Raw genomic sequence first — 25,631 nt, 5'->3', positions numbered from 1 at the left:
AGCCACCGAACAGACAGGAGGGAGACCAGGGAGGGGATTGCGTAAGTTGGCTCGCTTGGCAGTAAATTTAGCCTGGGTTCGCTCACGCATAAATTTGATGAGCGGTACTATCTCAGTCGTCAGAGCCGCGGTATTTTAGGATGTGAGTGTGTTTTGGCTTGGGAACGCAGGGCGTATTTTATTGTGCGTTTATTTACAAGTCGTGAAGACTGAGGGCTGGTCATTTGAGATGCAAAGAGCACTATTTGCATCTACATTATTCACCTCTCCGCTTCGCTCTGCTTTGTGTTCCTCGTCCTGTTGTTGCTATTTATCATCTCAATGGCAGATTGTTGTAAACAGTGGGTGACCACAGAAACACACGGTGATGTAAGAGCTCACTGAAACACTTTTTTTTAACTCGCATCACTTTTTACAAGTTGGAAAAGGTTAAAAAAAAGACAAGACACTTTCAGATGTTCGTCTCGTCTGTTTTGATGCGAGGATGTTTGGTTTTGACTGTATTCCTGCATGCATTAGAGAAATATACTCAAACTGGATAGATTTGATTATGCTTGATGGTGATAAATGAACACCAATCAACCCCCCCCCCCCCAAAAAAAAGATGCTTAAATAATTTTATTGAATCTCATCATGAATGAGAAACGATAATAAAAAACTGTTCAATGTTTCAAACCACTCTTCAGTTTAATTCTAAGACTTCCTTCAGCTGATCTTCATCAACAATGATGGTTCCTGACATGGCTCACCACCCAGAGTGACAATAAATCAGGGGGCAGTGAATGCAAACAAAACAAACTAAACTGAACTAAAATGTAAAGCCTCTCTGGAGCAAACAGAGGAGGAAGTGTAGTGCTGTCTAGAACTATTCAGCTTTAAGCTGAATCAGTTTCTTGAGTTGAACCACTTATTTGGCCACGAATAATTCCTATGATCAATGTGATGATATTGTGTTTTCTCTTTATGTACTGTTGAGTCTCGGTGAGTGATGTTGTTGGAGTGTTGTTTTATTTTTTTTATTTTAAACATGACCTCTGCAGACATGAGGAAAGCTAATCGCGGGCTAAAAGCTATGGCCAGAGATGCAGGACTGACTCTGTAGGGCACTTAAAGAACGCGCTGCCAGGAGAGGCTTGTTAACGGTGCAGTTGAGTCTCTGCGCCCTGCATTTGCCAATAAGATGAATGTGAATGACTTTGGCGGGCCTTTTTGGTGTTCCTGCTTCATCCAACACAACGGTCTCTGTCACCCGGATTTGTACTGCATGCGTCCCCACTCCCTTTTGCTGCGCACTTCACCGGCGGAGCGGATGAACTAGTTTTTAGTTCATCTGTCAATGTAAGGACAAGTTTTTGGGTGTCATCTTGTCTGTCATATCATGGTCATTTTTGTATTTTAAGAAAGTGATCAGGCCAAATTGTGATTCTGTGACAGAATCTTTATAACAAAACTGAAGAGTCTTTGCTAAGTTGCCTGCTATGTGTAAACAAAACACTGACTTAAACCTGGAGTGTTTATGTTATGTTAATTATGTTTTACTGATTCATAAGTGTAGAATTACGGAGTCAAATAAACAAACACTCAAAACAAAAAAACTGAAAATGAATGAAAGAGCAACTGATCAAGGCAAGAGCTGCACAACAGCAAGACACTGTGTGATCACAATATTATTGGTAAAAGTTATAATTATATAATTGCGCATATTCCTCGTGGGTTTTTTTCCTTTTTCTTGTAAATCCCAGAAAAGCATTGCTTATATAATTAAGGCAATTTCAATTCTGAACATGTTACATCTTTAGGCATCTGCAGTACAACGTCCAGATGCTGAACGGCTCTGCTTGAGACCTCAAGGTATTTCTATAAAAGAAAGTTATTTTCTGTCATTTGTTCAGCTGCTTTGTGTTCATTTGGGTATATAAGCATAGAGGTTACAATGAGGTTTGTGCCCATTAACTAAAAGTACAATAATGCTTTGAAGTGCTGCAGTGAAGTAAATTAAATTTCTATATCAACACCGAGCACCTGTGTGATTCTGCAGCCTGAAGCTCAAAGTCAGCACTTCACAGCCGTTTCATTAAAATAAATCTTTTAGAGAGGAATGCTGGCTGCGACCTTGGCTGCTAAAACTCTAGCACTAAATTTAGCATTTTAAACATCTGCACGAACCTTTCCCTCAGAAGAATGGAAACTATAAACTAACATTCAGACAGAATGATGATGTGTTTACTCTATTAAACAAAATAGCCTTTAAAGTACATAATCAAACGTCTCACCGTGACAACAATTACAGAACACAAAGTGAGTGTTTATCCTGCATGTGCGTGCGCACAGAAAAATGCGCCAACATAAACATCAAATTGCTTTCGTCAGTCGTTTGCGCCTGCGTTCCTTTAAGGGCCCCAAAGCAAAAAAAAAAAAAAAAAACGTTCCAAATTTTATTCATAGTTTGAATACCATGTCAGCCGCAACAAATGCTTGTACACTCATCGTACGCAAGTGTGGTTTGAAGTCCATCATCATCCGTCGCACGGTTTACATAAAACCTGATGGCTGGTTGACAAGTATGTTCTGTCATAATTCAGAGAGGATTTAATAATTAAGATGTTTATGTGAATAAAGGACTGTTCTGTCGAAAAAAATAAAATAAAATCTCAGAATCAAAAGGTTGTAGCTTCCTTGGAGGAAGATTTTCAAAAGATTTTCCCTCAAGGTATCAGGGTAAAAAGCAGAAAAATATTTCCATTTATATGCTGCTCCTTTGAAGAGCTTAAATCTTATGTGACAAAAAAAATTAGAAGCAGTCTGACTTATTTCACAAAATCTTAAACACAAAATCTACAAGTTACTCGGTATCTGTAACCAAATTAACTTAAGTGTTGTGATCTTGGGTTATTTGGGTTTATTCTTTGATTTTGCAAAGAATAACGGGCGAAACATCAGTTCCTTGATGTGCAAAGATGATAGAGTTATAGCACACCCCAGAAGCCTCGTAGCTGTAAATGCAGAGAAATGATTCTGCAAAGAATTCACTCAGGGGGCCAGAATGCTAATGTATGCAAATGTGGGATTTTATTTGTAAAAAAATAAAAAAATAAAAAATGTAACCATGTATAATTTTCCTTCCACTTTACAATTATTTCCTATCTTGTGTTGGTCTAGACCAGGGGTGCCCAAAGTCGGTCCTCTAGGCCGGCATCCTGCATGTTTTAGTTCTCTCCCTGGTTGTACACACCTGCATCAAATGATGGCTCATCAGAAGGCCTAAGCAGAACACTGATTTGCTGAAAAGGTTGTTACTACCACCAGGGAGAGAACTAAAACATGCAGGATGCCGGCCCTCTAGGACCGACTTTGGACACCCCTGGTCTAGACCAACAACATAAAAACATAAAAATCTGTAGCTTAACGCAACAAAAGGTGAAAAGGTTCAAAGAGTAGTCATACTTTTGCGAGTGTCCTGACAGGAACGCTCTCCTCCGAGCGCCACGCTGGGACCGAGACGGGAAACGGGGGAGGTGAAGATGGACCTGGACGGGATGGGATGCTCGCAGGATTTGATTGGACCTCTGACACGCCGGCGGACACCTGGAAGTGTCAGAGGAGAAGATGAGAATTGAGGTGGAACGGCCGTGCCGAGACGAGGGACAGGATATACGGTGAGGTGCAGCGAGGAGAAGAAAAGGAAGGGGGTGAGGAGCAGAGGGGCGAGCGGCGTGTGGGCGGGGAAGGCCAGCGAGGTGAGTGCGATGACGGGAACATGTGCAGGTTTGTCTTCCTGACGTGTGCAGCGTACACACAGTCCTCTCTTCTGCCCCCATGTCTTTTCTCTTCCTCTCTCTCCTCATCAGATCCCACCTCGCCCCCCATCATCATTCCCTTCTCCCCACCCACTCACTCGCTTTATTCCTGCCACTTACTGGGCCCTGAAAAAAAAAAAAAAAAAAATAGGGCAGTCCTTATGTAAGGAGCAGAGACGAAGAGGGGAGGAGGGAGGAGAGGGGCACTGCGAGCTGAGGGGAAGATTAAAACAAAGATTTCCGGATGCAAACAAGCAAAGAGAGAGAAATGACTAAGATTCATTATAAGGGAGGAAAGGATGCGGCGCATGGATACAAAGGACAAATGTCAGCCAGAACATCATGACTAATGACAAGTGAAGAGGATAAAACATTACTCTTCTCATCGGACTGGCACATTGCAGGATATTATTTGCAAAGTTAAGATATTGGGGGCACAAACAAAATGAGCAATGTGAGGATTTTATTCAACAGCAGCAAAAGTGAAGGGATATGACGTGAAATCTGTACATTAGCAAGTTTTGCTACATCGTTCTGGAGAGATCAGAGCGAGGTCAGGGGAGGCTTCTCTGAGAGATTAAAAACAGCAGAAGTGCAGGGCATCGAAAACACCTTAACTCAGTATGTGGTGTAGAGCGTGTAATAGTGGAAAAAATGACAACCGTGAGCAAACTGACCAGAGATTGTGGTTTCACTCAGCAGTCATTCTGCATCACTACAGCATCTCTGTTGAAGCCTGGCCTTTTCTTTCTATGTTGTTTTCATACTTTTGTTTGCTCCGTCAGGCGAGCTGGCGCATTTCAAGAAGCAAGTTTAAATAAAATGTATCACTGTAATTATTGCTCTGGCGAAAACGTTGCCGTCTAATACGTGAAGAGCTTTAGCAAGAGTGTACTTCACCTGAGTGCGGTTATCATCCAGTCACAACAGTCTCAGACGTGGTTTACCTAAATGTATATATGTCAATTTGCAGCTGAGACCATACGAACACATATACGTGCCCTTTTTTTGTCTCACTGTCTGAACTTTAATCTGACTAAACTTCCCCACGTGGCCTGAAGAGACTAGACGAATGAGTAACCACAGGTTAAGGATGAATCCAGTTCTAAGGGACTATGGGTTTCCTTTTACGCTGCAGTGATTTCTTCCTTGCCACAATGATTCAACACATTTATTATATAGCAATAATCATAATAATTGTCAAATGCAAAATCTTAATTTCAAGAATTTACAGTCGTCGTGACAACAAAGCGACAGCTTCCACAATGTCGTGCTGTGGTGGTGGATGCTGTTATTCATGGCTTCCAGGAAAATCTGTGAATGAGGCAAAGTCGTCTGTAAAGTTTTGAGTAGAAAGGTCATTTGTGTGAGACTAAAGTCAAACATTTTAAAACAAATCATGCAGAAATCTCTCTCTCTCTCTCTCTCCACTCTCCATTTAGATGCGAGGCTGATGACTTTACAGAGTTACTTTGCACCTCTGATCTCTTCCTTGTCCTCTCCCTCCTCCCTCCCTCTCTCTGGCTCTCTGCCTCTGTGACTGGCAGCGAGCCTGCCAAAAGTAGGCTAGGATTGACGCGCTGCTTGTGTCTGACTCACAGAGAGCTGTGTAGCACTGAAACCCACTGACTGCATTTAACTTTAGGCATCTGACTCCCATGCAGCGCATGATACAATGGAGGCATCCATTCCCGTTTCCTCACCTCGGCGCTGACGTTTGCGGCCGCAATTACAGCAATGAAACGGAAAAAAAAAAAAAGAACTCCAGCGGGACTGAAGTTGCACAGATATGCAGGATTCATTTTGAGCCACGACCAGTAGGTGAATGCCTTACAGGTCAAGGCTATAAGACAGCAAACTATTTCAGTTGCTGTCTTTGTTAGTTTTTCATCATCATTTATTCCTATTCCAGAAGGGACAGGCCAGCACAGGTAGTTTCAGACTGAGCACAGCAAGCGTAAATCTGTCGGGTGAAATAACATGAAACAAGTAAGATTTGTGTTTTGTGATCTTCTGTGAGTTACAGTAGACAATGTGCGCTCACTGCATTGAGAGGCTTTGTGCAAACACAAAACATTGCTGAACAGAGAGTCAGTCACATGGGCCATACCGCGTAAACACATGTACAGCAACGTAAACACCACTGAAAACGACGTGGGCCAGGGGAGGGGGAAAAAGACATTCTGGAAAGTTACAAAAGTGCGTTGCGTCATGCGGCCAGAACTTTGTCTCGTGCTGGCTAAGGTTAGAGACATTTGGTTTTGTTTTGGGTTTGCACACGTTTCTTGAAAAGAAGAAAACCCTCAGCAGCAGAATAAAATGTGTTAGCGCTACAGAGTTTTCGGACGGCGAACAGGATGTCCTGCATGGGCACCGTGACATTACAAAGCATCATTTGGATTCTGTGGCTGATCTGGTCATTTGGTTTGATGAAGAAAAAAACAAAAAAAAACTCAGATGAAGACTGAGGGTCAATTTGTGTTTTGCTCCAAGCTTTAAATGTTGATGGCAAGTCAAACTTTAAATATCAGTGTAGTAGACAAATGTCAAGATGCTGGAGAGAAACAAAATCCAACAGGGCCTATCCAACATCTCAGTAAATTAGAGAGCTTGAAGAGAAGCATTTATGCTGGATTAGTTTGACAATAAGGTGGCACAGTGGAAGAAAATAATGTGGATATTATTGCCAAGAATTGCAATAAAGATATAATTAGTTTTTCTAGTCTTAGCATTGCTTTTAGGCTTCTATGTGACCATTAGCACCTTAGGGACTATGATCTGTTTCCAGTTTGGGAACTTGACACAGTGAGACTAAACTTAACAGGCTGTTTATTTTATTATGATCTGATCTAATCTTAATATAATCTGATGAGGAGCTCCAAGTCTTTGGCTTTCTTACCACCATCTTGAATTTTAGCCTTCTCCACACAAGATCAGATTCAAATCAGGACTTTATCTCAAAACCAATAATTTCCACTTCCAGTCAGAAGAACCTTAGTCCGCTGTGGGACATTAATAATTTCATACTTAGCCATAATTTATGGGAAATATATTCATAATCACTTCAGGATTAAAATTCAACTCAGAAAACTTCCACTACAAATAAGTTATTGTTTCACAGTGCCACCAATAACAGCGAAGTACCCAAAACCTTTTAGAGTAACATAAAATGGAAAACAAATTGCAAAAAACAAACAAAAAAATAGGAAAAAAAAAACTCTACAAGTGGGTCTAGAAAAAAACAACCTTTCTTCTAACCTCAAGCTGCCAGTGTAGGACATAACACAATTGTTGACTAGCTGTGCTGAGGCTCGGATGGTTCACCACAAGGCTGCCAGCGAGACATGCTTTCATTGTTTTCCTAAAGTCTGTGCTTATTGCAGACATTCCACAACTACCTGACCAAAAGCCTGGCTTCCCTGCACAACGGCAGTGGAAAAAAAGAAAAGAAAAAAAGAAGAAATGAATAAAATCCCTGCTCAAACTTTTCTGAATGAGAACAATGTTTAAATATGTGTAGCTTGACAAAAACACATCACTGTGAAAGAGTATTTGTCTCCTCCCATATTTCTCCCGATGCTTGCCTCTTAACTCTTTCACCTCATCAAATACAATTTAACGTAAGATTTTATTTTTAAAAATGATATACATCCGAAAGGTATTCCAGCCTTTTCACATAGAGCCAGGTGTGTTTTTTTAAAAGCTTTTGTTTTTCCCCGTGATAAATAAAATCTCTTGCATTTACTCAGCTTATCTTTGTCTGACGTTGAGTTTAGTTTCACCATCTAAAAGATTTCAGTGACAACAAAAGGCAAAATATAAGAGTTCTCTCAGGGGGCAAAAAAATAAATAAATAAATACTGTCTCAAAGCAGTGTAAGTTCAAAAGTTCATTGCAGAAACATTAATAACAAAAGAGCTTTGCTTTTAATTTCACCTAGCTTTTTTTACTTAATGCACTTCACACAGAAGCCAATGTTTACACAGCCACGCAGGAAGGCCTTCAGCTGCACAGAGGAAGAATTGGTGGATTTGGACAAGAATTGATGTGTTATAACAGGCTTACAGAGGCGGACTTTAACCCCCCCTCCACCGAGCAGATCACATAACAACTGGCCTGACCTGAAAGTCGAGCTCGAACCACAGCCTTTTCACAAACACCCCACTCTCGGTTTCACTTTGGTTTTGCTGAGTTGGAGGTAGCTGTGAGTTAAAAAAAAAACAAAAAAACAAAAATGCAATCCCAGCAAGAAAGCTGAGGGAGGCTGCAGTAAGAAAGGACGAGGCGCTTTGGTTGGCTGGAGGGGTAAAAGACATCTCAGGTTTCCTTCGGCGGGGTGACGAAACACTGGGAGTTATGCAATGTAGTTGGGCTGCGGAGCCAGTAGGGGTGTAAACAGCCCCGCTCTTAACTGGGACAGGCCTACGCGTTGCCTGGCAACGAGTATTTTGGGCCAGACCAGCAAACATGGGCCCGCCTTCCAAAAGGAAACAGGAGCTGGCCTCATGAGTGCAGAGCACGTTAGTGGCTTCCCGAAAATATGCTAAGAAACCGAGGCAAGCAAAACAAAGCACACAAGGGGTGTCAGATAACCCCCACTTCTATATTTTCAAGTCTGAGTCTAGACTACCACAAGTTACAAACAAACAAACTGTCAAAAGGAAAACAAAGTAGTCTGAAGGGAAGATTAGTCTCACATGCGTCGCATTACTTCACAACGCAGCAATGAGTCTTGGGGTCAAATTGGGCCATGTAGCATGTAAAAAGAGATGCAGGGTTTGGGGGCGGGGAGGAGTTTGTTGATTTTTCTTGCTCTTATCTAAATGTATTTTGTTCATTTCTTTTACAAGGGCATCTACATAAGAATTATTGCTACAAGCACTACACTCGATCTCCACTTTCAGAACGTCCTGACACACTTTGGGAATTATACAGATGTTTTGATTTACACCTAATGTACTGACCCAAATGCACCCAGAGTCCCCCAAAGTAAAGCGGAGTAGAGGTAAAGTGTGTTAATTTACTTAAGATAAAAAAGTATTAAAGAATAATAAGAAAAAAAAATCTGACCATTGTCTCAATTATACTTTTATTGGCTTGAATCAGAGTCTGTAACTTCGCATGAATTAGAGCTGTTTACATTGTGATGTTTCTTGAGGTTAGGTTTTATATATGTGTGTGTAAATAAACTCGATTGAATCTAACTCAACGGTTAAAATAAGCATCCACCTTCTTCACAAATTGTGAAGCTTTTTTGAAATATTTCAGCCATTGCTTTCAGCAGAATAAGTTGCTTTGTTTTCACATTAGTGCTTTTAAAGACACTAAAGAAGAAAAGCACTTAGTTGTAATTATACGTTATTCGCCCTTAAGTGTTCATATTAGCCTTTTATAATGGCATTTAGTCAAATTTGTGCTGCGTTAAGGATTTCATTTACGTTTGACTAGGGTTTACAAAACAAAGCAAAACAACCACCAACAGTTAAAACTGACAAAAACGACAACAGTTGGTTCTGTGTGAGCGCCTCCCAATGCTGTGGCAAGTCATGACAAGATTTAATCTGAAGGTTTCATTCCTTTATTTTGTTTCAGTAAAGTCGCTGGTCGTGTGGAAGTCCAACACTTAATAACTAACTGAACTGAATAATAAATTACATTGTGACTTACATGTGTCCTCAACTGATTAAAAATGGAAATAAACCCAAAGGTGATTTTGTATTTTATTAATAAAATATATGATTTACAGAAAGAAAATTTGAGCTGTAATTCTTACGAGGGGAAATTTAGGTGTAAAATGTATATACACTACATTGCTTTGTAATATGCTTCTATATTTCTCATTATTGCACCTCCTCATATCTATCAACAATATTATAATTATGAATCAATACAAACAGTTAATGTTGTTGTTTAACTCAAAATAATACATACTTATTTATGAATCTATAATCTTCTCTTAGTCTTTCAGTGAGGAAATTCACACTGTCCATATCATCGACATAATAAATATTTATTATATCTATGGCTCATGCTGTTGCAGCAGCCAGTCATAACAGAGATTCTGTACAAATAATTGCTATAGAAGTACTTCTGAAAACCAGCTCCACATTAATTTAAATATGCGTATTATTTATTCAGGAAGAAGTGACATTTAACACATCTGCCATGTTGATGAATGTAAGGCGAAGGGGAATAATTGTTTGACAAATGAAGCAAAGTGCAGTACAGTAAATCCTAAAACAAAGATAAACAAAAACATTTTATTCACCTAATAGTATTTGTGCTAAAAGAACTACGTGAAATATACGGTATAAAAACCAAGGAAATGATATTTAATTCAAATGAAAATGATTGTCAGCTTCGTGGCGTCTGTCTGGTTATTATATGCTGAATTGGCTTGCCATACTACATCTGTTCCCTGCACAGAAAGAATCCGGAAGCCATATTGTGTGCTGCTGCCCAAAGCGTGTCGCCACGGAAACGGGTTGCTAGGCGGCATAACAAAAAAGACCAAATTTATACGCGCTTGCGTCAGAGGGTAACGGCGTATCCATGGTGACGGAACGCCATATATATATATATATATATATATATACACACACACACATACACACACTGTTCCTGTCGCTTGTTTTAGCACAGTTAGCGTATTAAAAGTTGCAATGCGGACTATCTTTGAAAATGAAACGCATGTGAAGTAAAATCTGACATATTATACAAGGGTGACGCGTGTTGTACATTATTGTAGAACAATTACACAGCCGAAAGTAGCAGTTTCCTCAAGTAGATTTCAAGTCCTCGTCTGGTCAAATTCTGCCTTTTTGTCGTTTTACTCCCGGTGAGTGTGGGCTGCTCTCGCACGTACGTTATCACCCATTCACTTTAATAACTCCCCATCATGAACAACTTACATCGACGGAGTTAGTCATCCCGGTTCAGCGGCACACGGCTCCGTTAACGGCAATCCGGGACACAACGTCCTCCGTGAATCCTCGTCTCTGACGTGGTTGCAGCTCTGACTAATAACTTGTTATCCCCAACTCTTCCCTTTTTGCTCACGCCTGTTCACACATCAGCTGCAGCATGGAGCCCTTTCACAGCAGCATGCCCGCCCCGACACATTGTCTGACATCACAACCAGAAAAACGTAGTATTTCAGTTTTTTTTTTTCATTCTTTCATTCAGGAATTTTTTTTTTCTCCCACCCCGTCTTCCCGCGTTTAGCTTGTGGAGCCAGTCCCCCAAGCCGAAAAAGAAAGCCTCCCACCTGCCACATTCCCGCTGGTGTCCGAATGTAGGCTTCACAGTGAATCACTTTATGTTCGGATTGCAGTGACAGGCTCAGATTTCCGTCACTGCTGCCCACTGTCCAGTCAGTAGTTACACACAGCCGATTTTTCTGGGGGAAAAAATTTTTGTGAGTGATGCTGATTGTGCTGAGTAACCCCCAAGATAAAGTCTATTATCTTGAGTAGGGGCGAGCATTAAAAAAATGACCTACAGGGGCAGCAGCCCGAGATTTAACACCCCTCCTCGCCCCCCACACACCTATTTTATCTCAAACACATCAGACATAATTATTTTAATTTGTCTGTAAAGTCAGGGCTCAGATCTGGACATTATGTCACCCCTGAATTTAGAATGCTCTAGCTGCAACTCAGAAAAATTGGCTCGTTTTGCTGTTTTTTTTATGGCTAATTACCACTAGCAACATAAACAGATGTTATGTATTCATAAACTAAAGGAACAATTTCACAAATGGAGGTTGTACCATGTATGCCTTTGATTTAATGTAAAATAGACCATCAGAAGTGCCAATGAATACTTTATGATTTTTTTTATTTATGGCAGCCATATTGATAAACTAATATACCCATATACTAAACTCTGAGATAATCCTCAAAGTATCAGTTCTGTTGCACTTTATACATTTTTGTTTACATAACCTAAGAGCTATCCCCAATCTTCAGCTTGATACACAATACTAGAGCAAATTACCTACCCATAAACTTAAACTCAAACTTCCCCGACATGTCAGTCATTTACTATCATATCTTACCTTTGTGAACCGGAAGAAAATCTGGACAGGTTTTTCTCACACAATGTGTAAAAGAGTTTAACACATTGGTAGATGATTTCAGACTGAAGGGTTTTTAAAGTGTTGTTGGGAGTCTGTAGCTGAATGCCTCTGGTCTGGCAAACTCAACCTATCAATGGCAAAGTATCACTTTCCCAATATAACTCTGGGGGACATTCTTGTTTCCGACTGGGAAGTGCAAAAGTTCAACTTCCGAAGACAAAGAGAACAGACAACAACACCAAGCCTTAAGCGCATGCCACACACTTCCTTCTTTTTGTTGTTGTTGTATTTCAGTGACTGGATTTTACTGCCACACACCACACTGGTGTATAAATACTCCAATATTTTCTTAGAATCAATGTTGTTTCTAAAAAAAACAACAAAAAAACATTGTCATGTCATTATTTTCCTTTAAGAAATCACAAAAACAAAGGTCCTGGAAATATTTAACATCTACACACTTTAAGCTTGATGTGTTCCTAACTATCTATATTTTTTTGAATGAGTGAAAGAAACGTGCAAAGGGAGAGGGCATCAAAACAGGCTCTAGTTCATACTGTTCTGGGCCAAAGCCCTGGCAGCAAGTCTCTGTTTTTATGTTATTTCTCAAATTGCAGTTAATCCATTCATGGAATAATACCCGACTTCAGATTTAGGGAGTGTTCAAGTGCTCAGATCAAAAGAGGGCTTTCCTCTCTTTTTATTCATTATGAGTCCTACGGGTGTGTCCTGAGAAACGTTTAAGGAGGATTTCCCTTAAAGTTTGACGGGACTCCGTCTTAGAGAACAACTCCAGGCTCCATGGGTGTAAATAAACCCACATTTTGGAGTTTTTCCCCCAAACTGCCATTATCAACAATAACTCTTTGAAGAATTAATATGAGTTACAACAACATTTAATTACCCTTTGAGGTCAATAAAGAAGTTTAGAATTGAATGGAGTCTGAATTTGAATTTGTACCTTTCGTCTCATGACTGAACTTGTGATCTGTTTGGACAGGTGAAAACAAATTTACAAATTAGTCAGTAAAGATTAGGCCTGTCTTGGGTTTACATTACATTAATGTTATTCTCCCCAAAACAGGAAAAACATTTTAGGTATTATAATATCATTCATAACCATGACCTAAGAATGTTCCTATTACATACGCATCTTCATGGTCCTAAATAGAAACTTTCCATATTTATCACCCTTGTGTTTCTTAAAATTTCCTCTCAGACATTGTCAGACGGTGAGAAATATTTTTTGCCTGTGATAACATAAAAAAAGAGAATAGAAAGTCTATTATTATCCGTCGGCGAGGTAAAAAGCTTCTGGTCCATTCAGTGGGAGAGGGAATCCCTCAACGTCACCAAGGATACCAAACACAACATATAGTCAAATATGGGCATGTACGTCAGCGGAACTCCGAGGCGGGACTTCGTAGCTAGAAAATGCCTAGCTGGTACTCGCAGCGGATGGCTTCATTCATGAGTACAACATCCACTACGCTGCACCGTGAAAAACCGGCCGGCGTCCGCCACGGACTTTCCGTTAAAGGACCGTACATGGATCTATAACTTCGCGGAAGTGTTTTTTTTTTTTTTTCTTTCTCTCGAACAGCGGATAAGTTAGAGAACAAGCGGGATTTTACAAGCGAACTATATCAAAAGCAGATTGAGTTCAGCTGGAGCGAGTTTTCCCTCATCGCGAGGACTTGGATTAAGTTTCTTCATGCAACTTTTTTGGAAAGAAACCAAGACCATCTCACTGGGAAACAACAAGAAACTTAACGGTAAGAGAAATTACAGACGTGCGGTCCAAAACAGCTGGCTGCGGCTGCACGCCAGCTCCTTTCGAGAATCACCCAAAGAGATGCATAAAAAAAGGAGGCTTGTTTTTAAGAAACCTCATCGGGCTTTAGGCTTTAATTAACTTTCTTGCCAGTAACATCATCTGCTTTTTCCCAACAGTTAACCTCTCCCTTAGTAACCTTCTTGCTGCCCCGCCGCTGCAGGTGACACCGTGCGCTCCCTGGTTACCGCAGGTGCCGCCTTCTCCTTCAGTCCCTCCGGGGAGATGTACCAAGGGTTTCCCGGCGACCCCGACAGCGGATCCCGTGGAAGCTCGTCTCCGTCCATAGAGTCCCAGTACCTATCCTCCGTGGACTCCTTCGGGAGCCCGCCCACCACCAGTGCTCCGCAGGTAAGTTCGTGTTAAGACAGGCTAGCATCTGCTGCTTCTTAAGATAGGATGCAACTGAATTATTGTTGTTATTATTATTATTATTATTATTCGTAATTTTTCAGAACCGCTATAATGACACTTTTTATGCCGCCATATTTATATAAATAGAGCAAAGGAAACTGGGTCAAACGCGCTGATGTAAGATAATTCACAATCTACTACAAAGGCCTTATTAGTTTAGCCTTACGTTGACTGTAAGGAGCGTGGATTCAGTCAAAGTTTCCCAGTGATCTGTTGCTTGCGGCGGTGGCGGCGATGCTGCAGCGCTCTCCGACAGCGTGCTCCGTCAACGGCACGCCGCGCCGCAGCTCTGGAACTCCCTACGTAAGCTCCGCTCTCCGCTCGCCGTGACGTAAATGCGCGTTCTATTTTGGAGCGCTACGTCGCGTTGCCAAGGGGAACACCGGGGGTGTGACGAGGGAGGAGGAAGAAGGAGGGAGGGAGACGTTCGAAGAGAGGAACGATTGGTCGGCGTCGGCAGCTCTCTGAGCCGCCTCTCCCAATGTCTTTACACGCTTTTAGATGAATATTAATGGCAGTCGCTACTCTTCCTCGGCTCTAAATAAACCCGAAAAAAGGACAAGTGATAAATCTGAACCTTCTATTTGCGTTTTTAGACCCATATATAGTTCATTTTGTGTAACTTGGATAGATAGGACAAACTGAACCTTGTTCCTTTACGTACGTTTTTTGACTGGTTTATTACAATCTCATCTTCACAATCTAACCTGTAGGTGCAGCTTTCTAAATCAATGAAGTTTAATTCATTTTCACTTTCAGAGAAATAATTGACATTCAGAAGCATACATACTTTCTAATGTGATCCTTCTTTTAAGTTGCAATCAAATTCAATTTATTATGCCAGTTGGTTAAGAGTTATCTAAGAAACCCCTGCTGATCATACTTTACCTTTTTTCCTGTGCAAGAATGTAGTGACGGTGCAAAGGAACACGTTGTTTCCACATATTTTAATTTTGCTCCTAAGAGGCTTCACATTTGTTTGTTGCATTTTAATTTGACTCCTAAGAGCAATTAATTATTATAGGAGTCAAGCAAGTTTATTGTCAGTTTAATGTTGAGCTAGTAGTAAACAACATCATAATAATAAGGATTTCTTCAAGCACCTCAATAGGTCAGTGTTATCAAATAGTTTGTTTTTTTTTAATGTGGGATAGATAAAACCACATTAAAACAGATTTAGTACTTTAACTTCATGTGGCAGAAAGTTGTGTAGAATTTTGTTGGTTCTGTTTTGATACTTTCGTATTATTTTCATGATGACAGCATTGTAAAATGTTCATAAAGGGGATGTGAAGAGCCTGAAATAGATCCTTCTTAGAGGATACTGCAAAGAGACTGACAGGACTCTCGACTAACAAACTAAATAATTAAATCTGAGAAGAATCTTCTCAAAGTGTTACTTATTTCTAAAAGAAACAAACACATATGTGCTATGATGTTCCCACGTTTTCCAGCACAACTTCATTTTTTTTTTCTACGCTCATTTGTAGGTTATTTATTGATTAATATGTTGCATGTGATTGCTTGTTATTAATTAATTAATTTATTTGTTTATGTCTAGTCATTTTGAACTTATTACTCTTAGGTATATATATATATATATTGCAAACTTTGTATTTATTACCTAAGATGGAATAGCTTTCAACAAATAAGCAATTTCCCCTAAGGGATTAATCTATTCTATTCTATTCTATTCTATTCTATTCTATTCTATTCTATTCTATTCTATTCTATTCTATTCTACTAGCCTATCATTATTAGATTTATACCTAAACTAGTTTGATTTATAAACTCTCAAAGCCCTGTTTTTTTTAACGTTATTATAGATTACATAGTTTTATTCTATTAGATTGCTGATTCATGAGTTTTGAGTGTCTTTTCTTGTATTTTTTTTCTTTAACCGGTCAGTCTAATTTCACAGTTACTGAAGTCTAAAATCGTTGTATTTCCCGGTCAGGAGTGCGTTTCAGCGGGTGCTGGCTTGAGCATTGTGGGCAGCGGGCCAGGAAGCGGTGTCGGAGGGGAGATGCCAGGTTCATTCGTGCCCACCGTCACCGCCATAACTACCAGTCAGGACCTGCAGTGGATGGTGCAGCCAACCCTCATCTCCTCCCAGGCCTCCGGGCAGAGTAGCTCCACTGGCACCTCGACCATGACCCAGCCAGTGTCGCTGGTGGACCCGTATGACATGCCGGGCCCCAGCTACTCCTCGGGGTCCTGTTTCACCCCTCCCAGTTCAGAAACTCCAGTGCCGGCGCCGGGTCCCATCCGGCAGTCCAGACCCCGCAGCCGCCGTGCACGAGACGAGTCTGTGAGTGAAGATGGAGATGTTGGTGTGTTAGTAAGTCTGTGTGCTTGAGAAGATTTGTATGTTGAGTGAAGGTAAATGATTTGAGAGAGGACAAAGGAAGTCAAATTAAGCTATTGTTCATTCTTGTTGACTTTCTGGGTTGTGGTTAACGAGTAGAAATGCTACAACTTATCCTGACGGCCTTTTGCACAAGCATTCAGAGAAACAACGCCGTAAAGGGTTGTGGAAAAAGAAAAAAAAAACTTTGATTTGTCAGCTAGGATTATATTTAGACTGCAAAAACACAAAATCCTACCAAGTATCTTGTCTAATTTCTGGTGCAAATATCTTGGTGTCCTTAAAACAAGACAAAACGTACAATTAACTTTACAGGAAGAAATAGGAGCTTCTTTTAATTAAGTTGTTCCTTATTTTATAATGTTAAAAGTACTAGTTCCACTGGTAGATTATTTCACTAATAACAAAGCAATTTTTCCATGCTATTAGTGAAATAATCTGGCAGTGGAACTGAAACGTTTTCATCAATGTTAAGGAATTATTTGCTTAAAACAAATGCCTATATTAATCAAAAGTTACTTGCAAGTTAGTTTTGTCTTATTTGAAGTGTACTAATGTTTTTTCACTAGAAATTAGATCAAACATACTTGGTAATAGTTTGTGTTTTTGCAGTGTACGTGTGTTTGCTGTTATCAATACAACTTATTTTTCAGTCAGATGGCGACTGAGGCTAACAAGAAAGAAATTTCTAATCCAAGCAATGTGTCAAAAGGCAAAAATAGCGTGCTCATTGCAGTGTGTCCATTATTAACGCATATATTTTAAAGTTGGAACCAAAACTTCCAGCCTCTAAATTTACTTTTGTGATTGCAGCTAACACCTGAGGAGGAGGAGAAGAGGCGCGTTCGCCGAGAGAGAAACAAGTTGGCTGCTGCCAAGTGCAGAAACCGCAGAAGGGAACTGACAGACAGGCTGCAATCGGTGAGTTGAGCCCTGTTTTGGAAGCCGGAATGAGTGATGATCATAATTATGCTGTATCTCTAAACTCCCATTGCATTGTGAAGTATGTTAATAATGGTTTACATTGGTGCACGGGGGCTTGGATAATAGTGAGTTGTGTTCAGCTGTTACGGGAAAGAAATTATGGTTTGAAGAGCAGCTATTGTACCTGCGCATTTCTGACCTAATTAGGGAACTTATCTGTAAGGCAGCTTACATGTTACCTGGAAGTCTCGAGAGTGTTTCTTCTGGGAGAATGCAGTTCCAGGCAAACGCCAATCGTAGGAAAGAATAGTTTTGTTCCTGCTCCCGAACTCACATCTTCAAGAAGGAATGAAAGGAGAGAGAGATCGACCAATTTGCCCACGGTAACGATAAGTTTGGTTTGAAGTAGTCTGGCCGAGCATTTCAAACCCAAGTGTCAAGCAAGGAGGTGGCATCTTTCAATTCAATTGAATTCAATTCAAAATTGGGTTATTTATCCCAAAGGGAAATTAAATGGCGTCTTAACTCATCTCATGCTGTGGATGCTGTGGGCAGACAGTCTTGCAACAAGAAGGAGCCTCTTACTAAAGATTGTTGCTGCATAATAGTCTCATGACTGCTATGCTACGCTAACAGCCCAATTTCCGGGCAGCAGAGACGATGTTCCTGTAACTTGTCCTGGATTACACCATCAGTTGTTGGCAAGCACTGCTAATCCACCACATTTGATTTCGCCACTCTGTCTGCCTTTATGGTTAGAACGCCGGGCAGATAAACACATTGGTGTCTACGTCATCAGGCTATCACTGTTTACCACTTGCCTGACATAGTGGTATATTTCACAAAGTCTTTAAAAAAATGCAGGACTATCTCCAGATTTTTCATCGTCACCTCAAATTAACTGCTAGAAGGTCACAGACCTCATGGGGCTCCAACAGGACGATGAATCCAAACACTAGCTGAAACCGCCATCTTTAGCCGGTTGTGATAAGTGGTCAAAAAGTTTGTCGATGGCTACAACATGTCTGTGGGATCCCTGTAACCTGCTAAGGGACCTTCGGTCAGACATTATTGTGGATTAAGGCATATGTCGGGTAGTGTAAATTTAAACTTGTACCCCTAAATGTGGTGCTTAAAAGTAATTGCAGTCGCTTGTTGTTTAACTATACCTGTTGATGAAGAGTGAGTGCAAACCTCTGACCAGAACTGTAGATCTTCTCACAAAGATATCCAAGTAGAAAATGGGTGTAGCTGACATTGACCTTCCTCCTCTTTCTGCCCACCTTCATCCACCTTTCTCCTGTTCCCCCTCCTGCGTCCTCTCGCTCCCTGCAACTCCGCTCAGGAAACTGACATACTCGAGGAGGAGAAGGCGGAGCTGGAGGCCGAGATCTCCGAGCTGCAGAAGGAGAAAGAGCGTCTGGAGTTTGTACTGGTGGCCCACCAGCCAAACTGCAAGATCCCGTACCAGGAGCAGGCTCAGCAGGCCTCAGTGCAGTCCCAGCTCGCTCCTCAGAGCCTGCCGCCTCCCGTCTCCATTGTGGGCTTGACTGTGAAGGAGGACTCTTTCTATCTCCCTCCTGCCTACTCTGCTCACCCGGCCCCCACACAGCCCCAGCTTCCGTTGCAGCAGCAGCAAGTCCAGCAGCAGCAACAGCAGCAGCAGCAGCCTCAAGCAGGGATGATGCAGGAGGTAGAGTTTTCTAGTTCTTTCTACGGCTCAGCTGAGCCAGCACCTGGTGGGCCATGCCTTATGGCCAGTGACAGTGGTGGTGGTGTTAACCATGACGATGCCGCCATTGGCAGTTACAACACCTCATACACATCTTCATTTGTGTTCACCTACCCAGAGGGAGCCTGCGGGGTCAGTGCCAACCAGCGGAACAGCAGTAGCGAGCAGTCATCCGATTCCCTGAACTCGCCTTCGCTGCTGGCGCTCTGACTGACCGACAGACACATGCATGCACAGATTACCACTCACGCCCAATGCTCACTGGACGCAGAGGCTGACACGCGTACGCGCACAGTGCCAATCAGTCTCCCAGATTGAGGAAAAACAAAGTGCCAATCATTCGAACCTGATTGGGTGACAGTTTACACATCTGGAAATATATTCCTATCAAGAGCCATAGAAATAAAATAAATAAATTGCACATCAGATCGAACCTTTAACATTTGAGCTACAGCAAAGAATACATTCCTGTTTTGTATTTAGTCGAATAGTTGTAACAGGGCACGATTAATACGTTTCTAAAAAATAAAAAGTGCATTAAGAAAAACCTGCAGAGCCTTGGAAGATTCTTCAGACCTCTTTAACTTTTCCACATTTTGTCACATTAAACCACAAACTTCAAAGCGTTTCTTTGGGACTTTATGTGACGGTCCGGTAGCGAGTAGGCGATACTTTCTAAATGAAAGGAAACTGATTTCTCACAGATAAAGTGCATTTCTAAGGCGATCCTTTGGTGGCGTTGGTGTCATTTGGTTTACGTCTCTGACATCTTTGTGCCTCTAGAGGCTGTAGTTGTCGTCCATTCTTCCTTTCAAAGTAGCTCAAACTCAGACATGCTGGCTGGAGAGCATCAGCGAACAATTTTCAGCACCTGTTGTGGATTTTGAACTGGATTTGAGTCTAAAGTTTGACAGATCCGTCGTAACGCAGACACATCGGTTGATCTAAACTCTTCCGTTAAAGCTCTGCTTGTATGTTTGAAGTTATTGAGCTGCTGGAAGGCGAACCTCCACCTCAGACTTAAGGTCTATCTCCAGCGTTTATCCTCCAAGGTTGTTCTGCGTTTATCTCCGTCCATCTGCCAGCCAACTCTGAACGCATACTTGCTTGTGCCCTTTGCGCTGCTTGTTGAAAATTGCGACGGGTTCTCCTTGTGGCTCTCTTTCAGCAATTCATCAATCTTGGAATTTTTCTGTAAGAGCCATGACTTGCGGGATGTACCACCGGTTGATGTTTAGTAAACAGATTCTCCCACCCGAGCTGTGGATCTCTAAAGCTCCCCCAGAGACATCACGGGCCTCTTGGCTGCTTTTGGATGCAAAGTGACAAAGTGTGGAAAATTCAAGGCGTATGAAAGCTTTTTGCAAGGGACTGCTCGTTACCAGTCTAAAGTGCTCTGATTGAAAGAACTGATTCACAATGAATTTTTCTTATTAAAATACTCTCATTGAGTAAAATAGATGTTATTGCTGCACCCCAACACGCACCAGTGCCCCCACCTTGTTCCCTCTGTCGGTTGCCCTTCTGCTAGCGCTCTTGCTTTCATTCTTGTCCATTATCTTTTTTTTTTTTTTTTTTTTTTTCCCTCTTCGTGCTCCCTGTCGTTGAATGTATTTGTGCAGATCTGAAATAGGGGACCAAGGACAATTTGTTCGGGGTCTTTTCTTGTGGAAGACAGACACCGCTCGCTCACCCGTAACCCTCCATCTGCTCGGCTGCTCTATATGCTTCTTCATTTGCTGCTTGGACTTGGCAAGTTGAGGATCTGAGTATCACAGCCTCCTCTAAATCTTGTGCTTTCTGCTTTAAAAAAAAAAAAAAAAAAAAAATCAATCTTCCACCGTCTGCCTACCTGCCATGCGACCCATCTCTCCCCATCTCTGTTTTTTTTCTCCTCTTCTGTCTCTTTTATTTCTCCCTCTCTCTTTGAAGTCCTCGACCACTGAGAGCCCGGAGAACCCCTCCAGCCCCTGGGACCTTGAGTGAAAAAGCCGGCGCAACTAACACTCCCCACTTTTGCACCCCTGTCATTCAAGGATCTGGACGTCCAAACAAGAAGAGCCTCTCCTTTTTGGAGCTCACTGCTCAGATTCCTCTTTACGATTTGAAACAGCAGCTACACGTCGCACTTAACACGCACACGGATGCACAAAGCGCGACACGAAATGCCACTGTCTTCTGCTGAGCCATTTTTTTCCCATATTGTTCGCACAATGGAGATTAGATACATCTGCTGTGCTGGAGAGTCAAAAGCGAATAGGAACTGAGTGGAGGCACGGAGGACAGACGCCTGCGGAGAATATCCTGTCATCCGTTTTGGGTGTAGATGTGATAAAGTAACAAAAAAAGAAAGAAAAAGAGGGACCAAAAAACGAGAGGAAAGCACTTCTGCGGAGATGTGACCTCAAAAAAAAAAAAAAAAAAAAAAAACACCTTCACGTTACAGAAACTCAACGCCTGGGATCGACGCGCTGAGTTTTCTCTCACCGGCGCTTTCAAGTCTCTGAAATCTGAGGTTTTAGCTGCAGCAACTCAGAGTTTTATCAGATGTGAACCAATGCATTCATACAGAGGAGGGACTTGTACCTGTTTTATTTTTTGTTATTATTATTATTTTTTTTTTTTTTTCAAAGTGTTTCAGACAACCTCTAAACGTTGGGCTCGGTGGTCTCTGCTTCCTGTTCCCTGTTCTCCCTGTGCAGAGCTGAGGAGGCGTTTATTGTGAGTGGGGGATCCACTCTGAGACACCTGGCCCGTTTATTTCTTTCTTTATTGAGGTTGAAACGACGATCCGAGCACAAGGCAAGACCCGGAAAGAAAAAACAAACAAGAAGAAGAAGAAAACAAATGGAGAGGGAGAGAGGGAGAGAACATGGGGCTGATGTTGTGGAGTGAGTGTCCTTTTTCTTTTGCCTGTGAATTTGTACATTTTTTTCCCTCTGTATTGTTTGAGTGAAAACTGTTATATATTTCAGTGTTTGTTTATGTGACTCATTGTTCTTGCTTTGTCTTGTACTGTTGCCATTTTTTTTGGATTATTATTGTTACTTTCAAATTTCCGTTTTGTTCAATTTATTCGGGAGATTTCTTCATAACTGTTACTATTACTGTTTTGCGTTGTAGCCAGTTTGTTTGTTGTTGGTCTTTTTAACTATTATTTTATTTTATTGTATTTTCATTTGGCAACTTTAGAGGCATAAATATGTGCACTACAAAAAAGAAAAAAGATTGAATTAAACTTTTAAATGCATATACATTTAAACGGTAACATGTATATGTATACGTGTTATGTGCCATGATTGTAATGTATGAATGTCTGCAGATATAAATGGGATATTTTTGTCAATGAAGAACAAGGTAAAAGTACAAAAAAATATATATATAAAAAATACATATTTTTATAAAGCAAGAAAAAAAATTGAATTTAAAATACTGCCCTGTCCCTGAACATGAAGCACGATGTCACTGCCTATGTCGATGTGTATTTATGTTTTATAAACGATATAAAAGCACTATCCAATTTACATTTATTGTATGTTTATAACAATGATGTTAGAAGATTGTGGTTTTTGTTTGTGAGGTCTGTCCCAAAGCTACTGACCCCTTCACACCTCCAGTGAGTGAATGTCAACAACAGATGTGTTTGTGACTTGGTTCATTTTTAAAAGGTCAACATTTCGCACGCACGCACACCTACACACACACCTACACACCTACACACATACGCACACACAATGCATATCTGCCCTGCACTATCGCCTTGCAAATTTGCAGAAATGTTTGTTTGAAGGATAATATTTTGTAAAATGTGTTCTCAAAAAAGCTTAAAATTTTTATTGTGTTCGCAAAAGAAAAAAGAGGCTTTATTTTGATCTAATAAACTTGCTTATTGGAAAAACATCAGCATGACTAAGGGTTTCTGCAAGGGTCTTAAGAAGTCATTAAAAATTAAAAATTTCATATATACTGATTAGGCATTAAAGTCTTAAATATTTAAAAAATTTCCAATTTGATCTCAAATTATATATCGTTATGTCTTTCATTTGTGCATTTATTCAGATGTTGCTTGTGCCATCTTCTTTTCATTATGTTATTTCTTGAGAGATGTGCTTGGGAACATTTGTTTCTTCTCTTAATTGTTACTCTTGCTGAGAAACCGAGGTGCTATTGCATTGTTGAAAAGCTATAAATCCCATAGTGCATGGAACGAAGAAGCCTAGTCAAAGGAAATGCACCATTCAGACATTCAGCTTTTCCTGCAAACCTGCAAAGAAATATTGCTTTAAAAGTGGACGAGTGCAAGTTTAGGCAAAGAAAATCCAAATGTTTTTTTTGTTAGGTGAGCTGCTATTTGCTCCTTCTTCATCATGGGAAAAAATACATTTAACTTGAAAAGAGGGACTTTAATAAGGCTAAAATAAATTGTAAGCTACAGTCGTGAAGCTAGCTATTTACTGTAATAAGATGTTGAAGTTGGGTGGGAATAAATGGCAAAGCAAACAAACTCAAATTTAGTCTTAGAAAGTTAGATTTGTCTTGCTTAAGCTGAGGAGTAGGTGGAAAAAAATTGAGTGATTAAAGTAAGAAAAGTGTCTGAATACATTTTTTTTAAATCTACTTTTGGAACAGCTTTGTTCTGAAACTCATGTCACCAAAACTTGCAGAAACCCTGGACAAATAACATGAATGTTTGCTCCATCTTGGCTCCTGGTGGTCAGAAAAGGGGCGGACCTCGTCTTTTTATTTTATTTTGTTTTTTATCTTATTTTCTCTAATCTTGAATAAGGACTGTGTAAAAATGCTGGAGATGCCTTTTTATTTTTTCACTTTCCCAAAAGATGCAAATGTGATGACAAATTATGTACTGGTGTCAGAGTAAGCATAAAACATACTCAATAGTTCTCATGTACATAGGTTTTCGTGGTGCTACATATACTATATGAGGCAGATCAGAAAACGTGGCGGTGGAGTTTAGTGGTGGAAAGGCTGCACATTGCCATTGCTGTGGCTCAAAGTGAGTGGAAAGTCCTGCTTGCCTGGTTTTCTTTATTTAGACTGGAAACCAGAGGGAGGGATTTTTTTTTTTTTTAACAAAAAGAGCAAAACGTCTGAGATCCAAGAGGTTAACTCCCACTGCCTGCTTCTTCGGTGTGACAAATTGATCTCTGAAGGTCCCTCCCTCACTCTGTCAGCACATATGATTTCATCTGAGTTTGCTTTAAATCCCTGTAAGTTTACAGTCGAGAAATACACAAAAAAAAAGAAAAGAAAGAAAGTGCGCTTTACCAACTGATTGGAAATGGAGACTTTAGAGAAGGAAAACGGAGGTATAGGCAGCTTAATAAATCCAAGACAGACAGCCTGCCTGCGTCTACATGTACTGTAATGCAACAGCATTAACCGAATAAGAGCTTTCCTATTTTTCTATGATGAGGTGAATGTTGCTATGTGTTTCTATTTTTCCAGAGCTGTCCGTTCGCCGCTCACATTATCCCTGTTATGAAATGCAATACTTACAGTCTGAACTTAATGTAGCATATCCTGCAGTAATTAGACACACTGCTACTCTGTGTCAAGTGTGATGATGTATTGCTATACCTATCCACTTTTGTTACAGTATTAAATATGAATACGTAAATACATATTCAAAGTGACATTTATTTTGAGACAATCTTGATGAAAAAGAGATAGCTCGGAGGTGTACGTGTTTGTTTTTTAATTTACTGATGAACAGTTTCAGAAAACTTTAGTGAGAGTCTCTTCTTTTTATTGTTTTTACAATTTCTTTTTCTTTTTTTCTAGGAGCTAAACATTTACCATTTAGTGCTTTCTGAATATACAGAAATAAAAACAAATGTGAAATATTTTTGAACTTATGCCCAAAGAAGATTGAATTTAACATGTTATTTGAGGCGCATGGATGAAAATATATCGTGTTCAGGAGCGTTCTCTGACTTTATTTGTTTGTTACTCCTGAAAAAAACAAAAAAACAAACAAACAAAAAAAAGAAATATTTACAGTGTTTCCTTTACTGCTCCAGCTAGCTGACTCTTTCTGTGCAGACATTAGCCTCTGGTCCTATTTAATGTTATGAAAAGTTTACATTCTAAAGTTTTTCCTCTTGATTGTAAAATGCCGCGGGAGCTTTAACTTTTACTGATGGTTACACTACCATTTGAAATTCGTGAAGAAAACGTAAATAAAAATCATATTATAAAGTGCATTTTTCTCAAGCTTTTTATTTGTTTATTTTTTCCTATTTTTTTGTTTATATGTTTTAAACTGCATATGTGTAATATCTGTGCTTAATTTGAAATAAAATCTTTAAAATATATCTTTTATTTAATGGCTTAACCTCACACTGAACGAAAATCTGACCTTCAGTTTGAGCACATGTATTTTCTGGGGTAGAAATCAAACATTAAGAAAAAAAAATTGTGTGACCTCAATTGTTTGGGTTGTCTCGTGTGGAATATGAGTC

General features: G+C 40.3%; 1 protein-coding gene and 1 long non-coding RNA gene across 5 annotated transcripts in view; one reads left to right on the top strand and one right to left on the bottom strand.

Moving 5' to 3' along the window:
• The window catches only part of LOC148155854 (uncharacterized), a 19,650-nt gene extending 14,970 nt beyond the window's left edge, over positions 1–4,680 (bottom strand). The window contains exon 1 of the long non-coding RNA XR_015765113.1: positions 3,445–4,680. This is a non-coding gene — a long non-coding RNA (uncharacterized LOC148155854). The remainder of the gene's footprint in view (positions 1–3,444) is intronic.
• An 8,569-nt stretch (positions 4,681–13,249) lies between these two features.
• On the top strand, positions 13,250–25,371 carry fosb (FosB proto-oncogene, AP-1 transcription factor subunit). Of its 4 annotated transcripts, none has more exons than XM_088011965.1 (6): positions 13,257–13,652; positions 13,875–14,062; positions 16,083–16,466; positions 17,307–17,414; positions 18,763–19,110; positions 21,082–25,371. In XM_088011965.1, the coding sequence occupies exons 1-6, from the start codon at positions 13,592–13,594 to the stop codon at positions 21,133–21,135; spliced, it is 1,143 nt and encodes a 380-aa protein (XP_087868091.1). In that variant the 5' UTR covers positions 13,257–13,591; the 3' UTR covers positions 21,136–25,371. The 4 variants fall into 4 exon arrangements, with proteins under 4 accessions (XP_014858125.2, XP_014858126.2, XP_087868091.1 ...); XM_015002641.2 differs by having other exon boundaries at positions 13,263–13,652; positions 19,268–25,371; XM_015002639.2 differs by having other exon boundaries at positions 13,250–13,652; positions 18,763–25,371.
• Positions 25,372–25,631: the final 260 nt, after the last annotated feature.

This window comes from Poecilia mexicana, unplaced genomic scaffold (genome assembly GCF_051168715.1).
Source record: "Poecilia mexicana isolate PSO_F unplaced genomic scaffold, ASM5116871v1 scaffold_13, whole genome shotgun sequence".
Lineage (NCBI taxonomy): Eukaryota > Metazoa > Chordata > Actinopteri > Cyprinodontiformes > Poeciliidae > Poecilia > Poecilia mexicana.
Note: the sequence above shows the minus strand (reverse complement) of the source record. Positions and strands in the feature narration are given on the sequence as shown.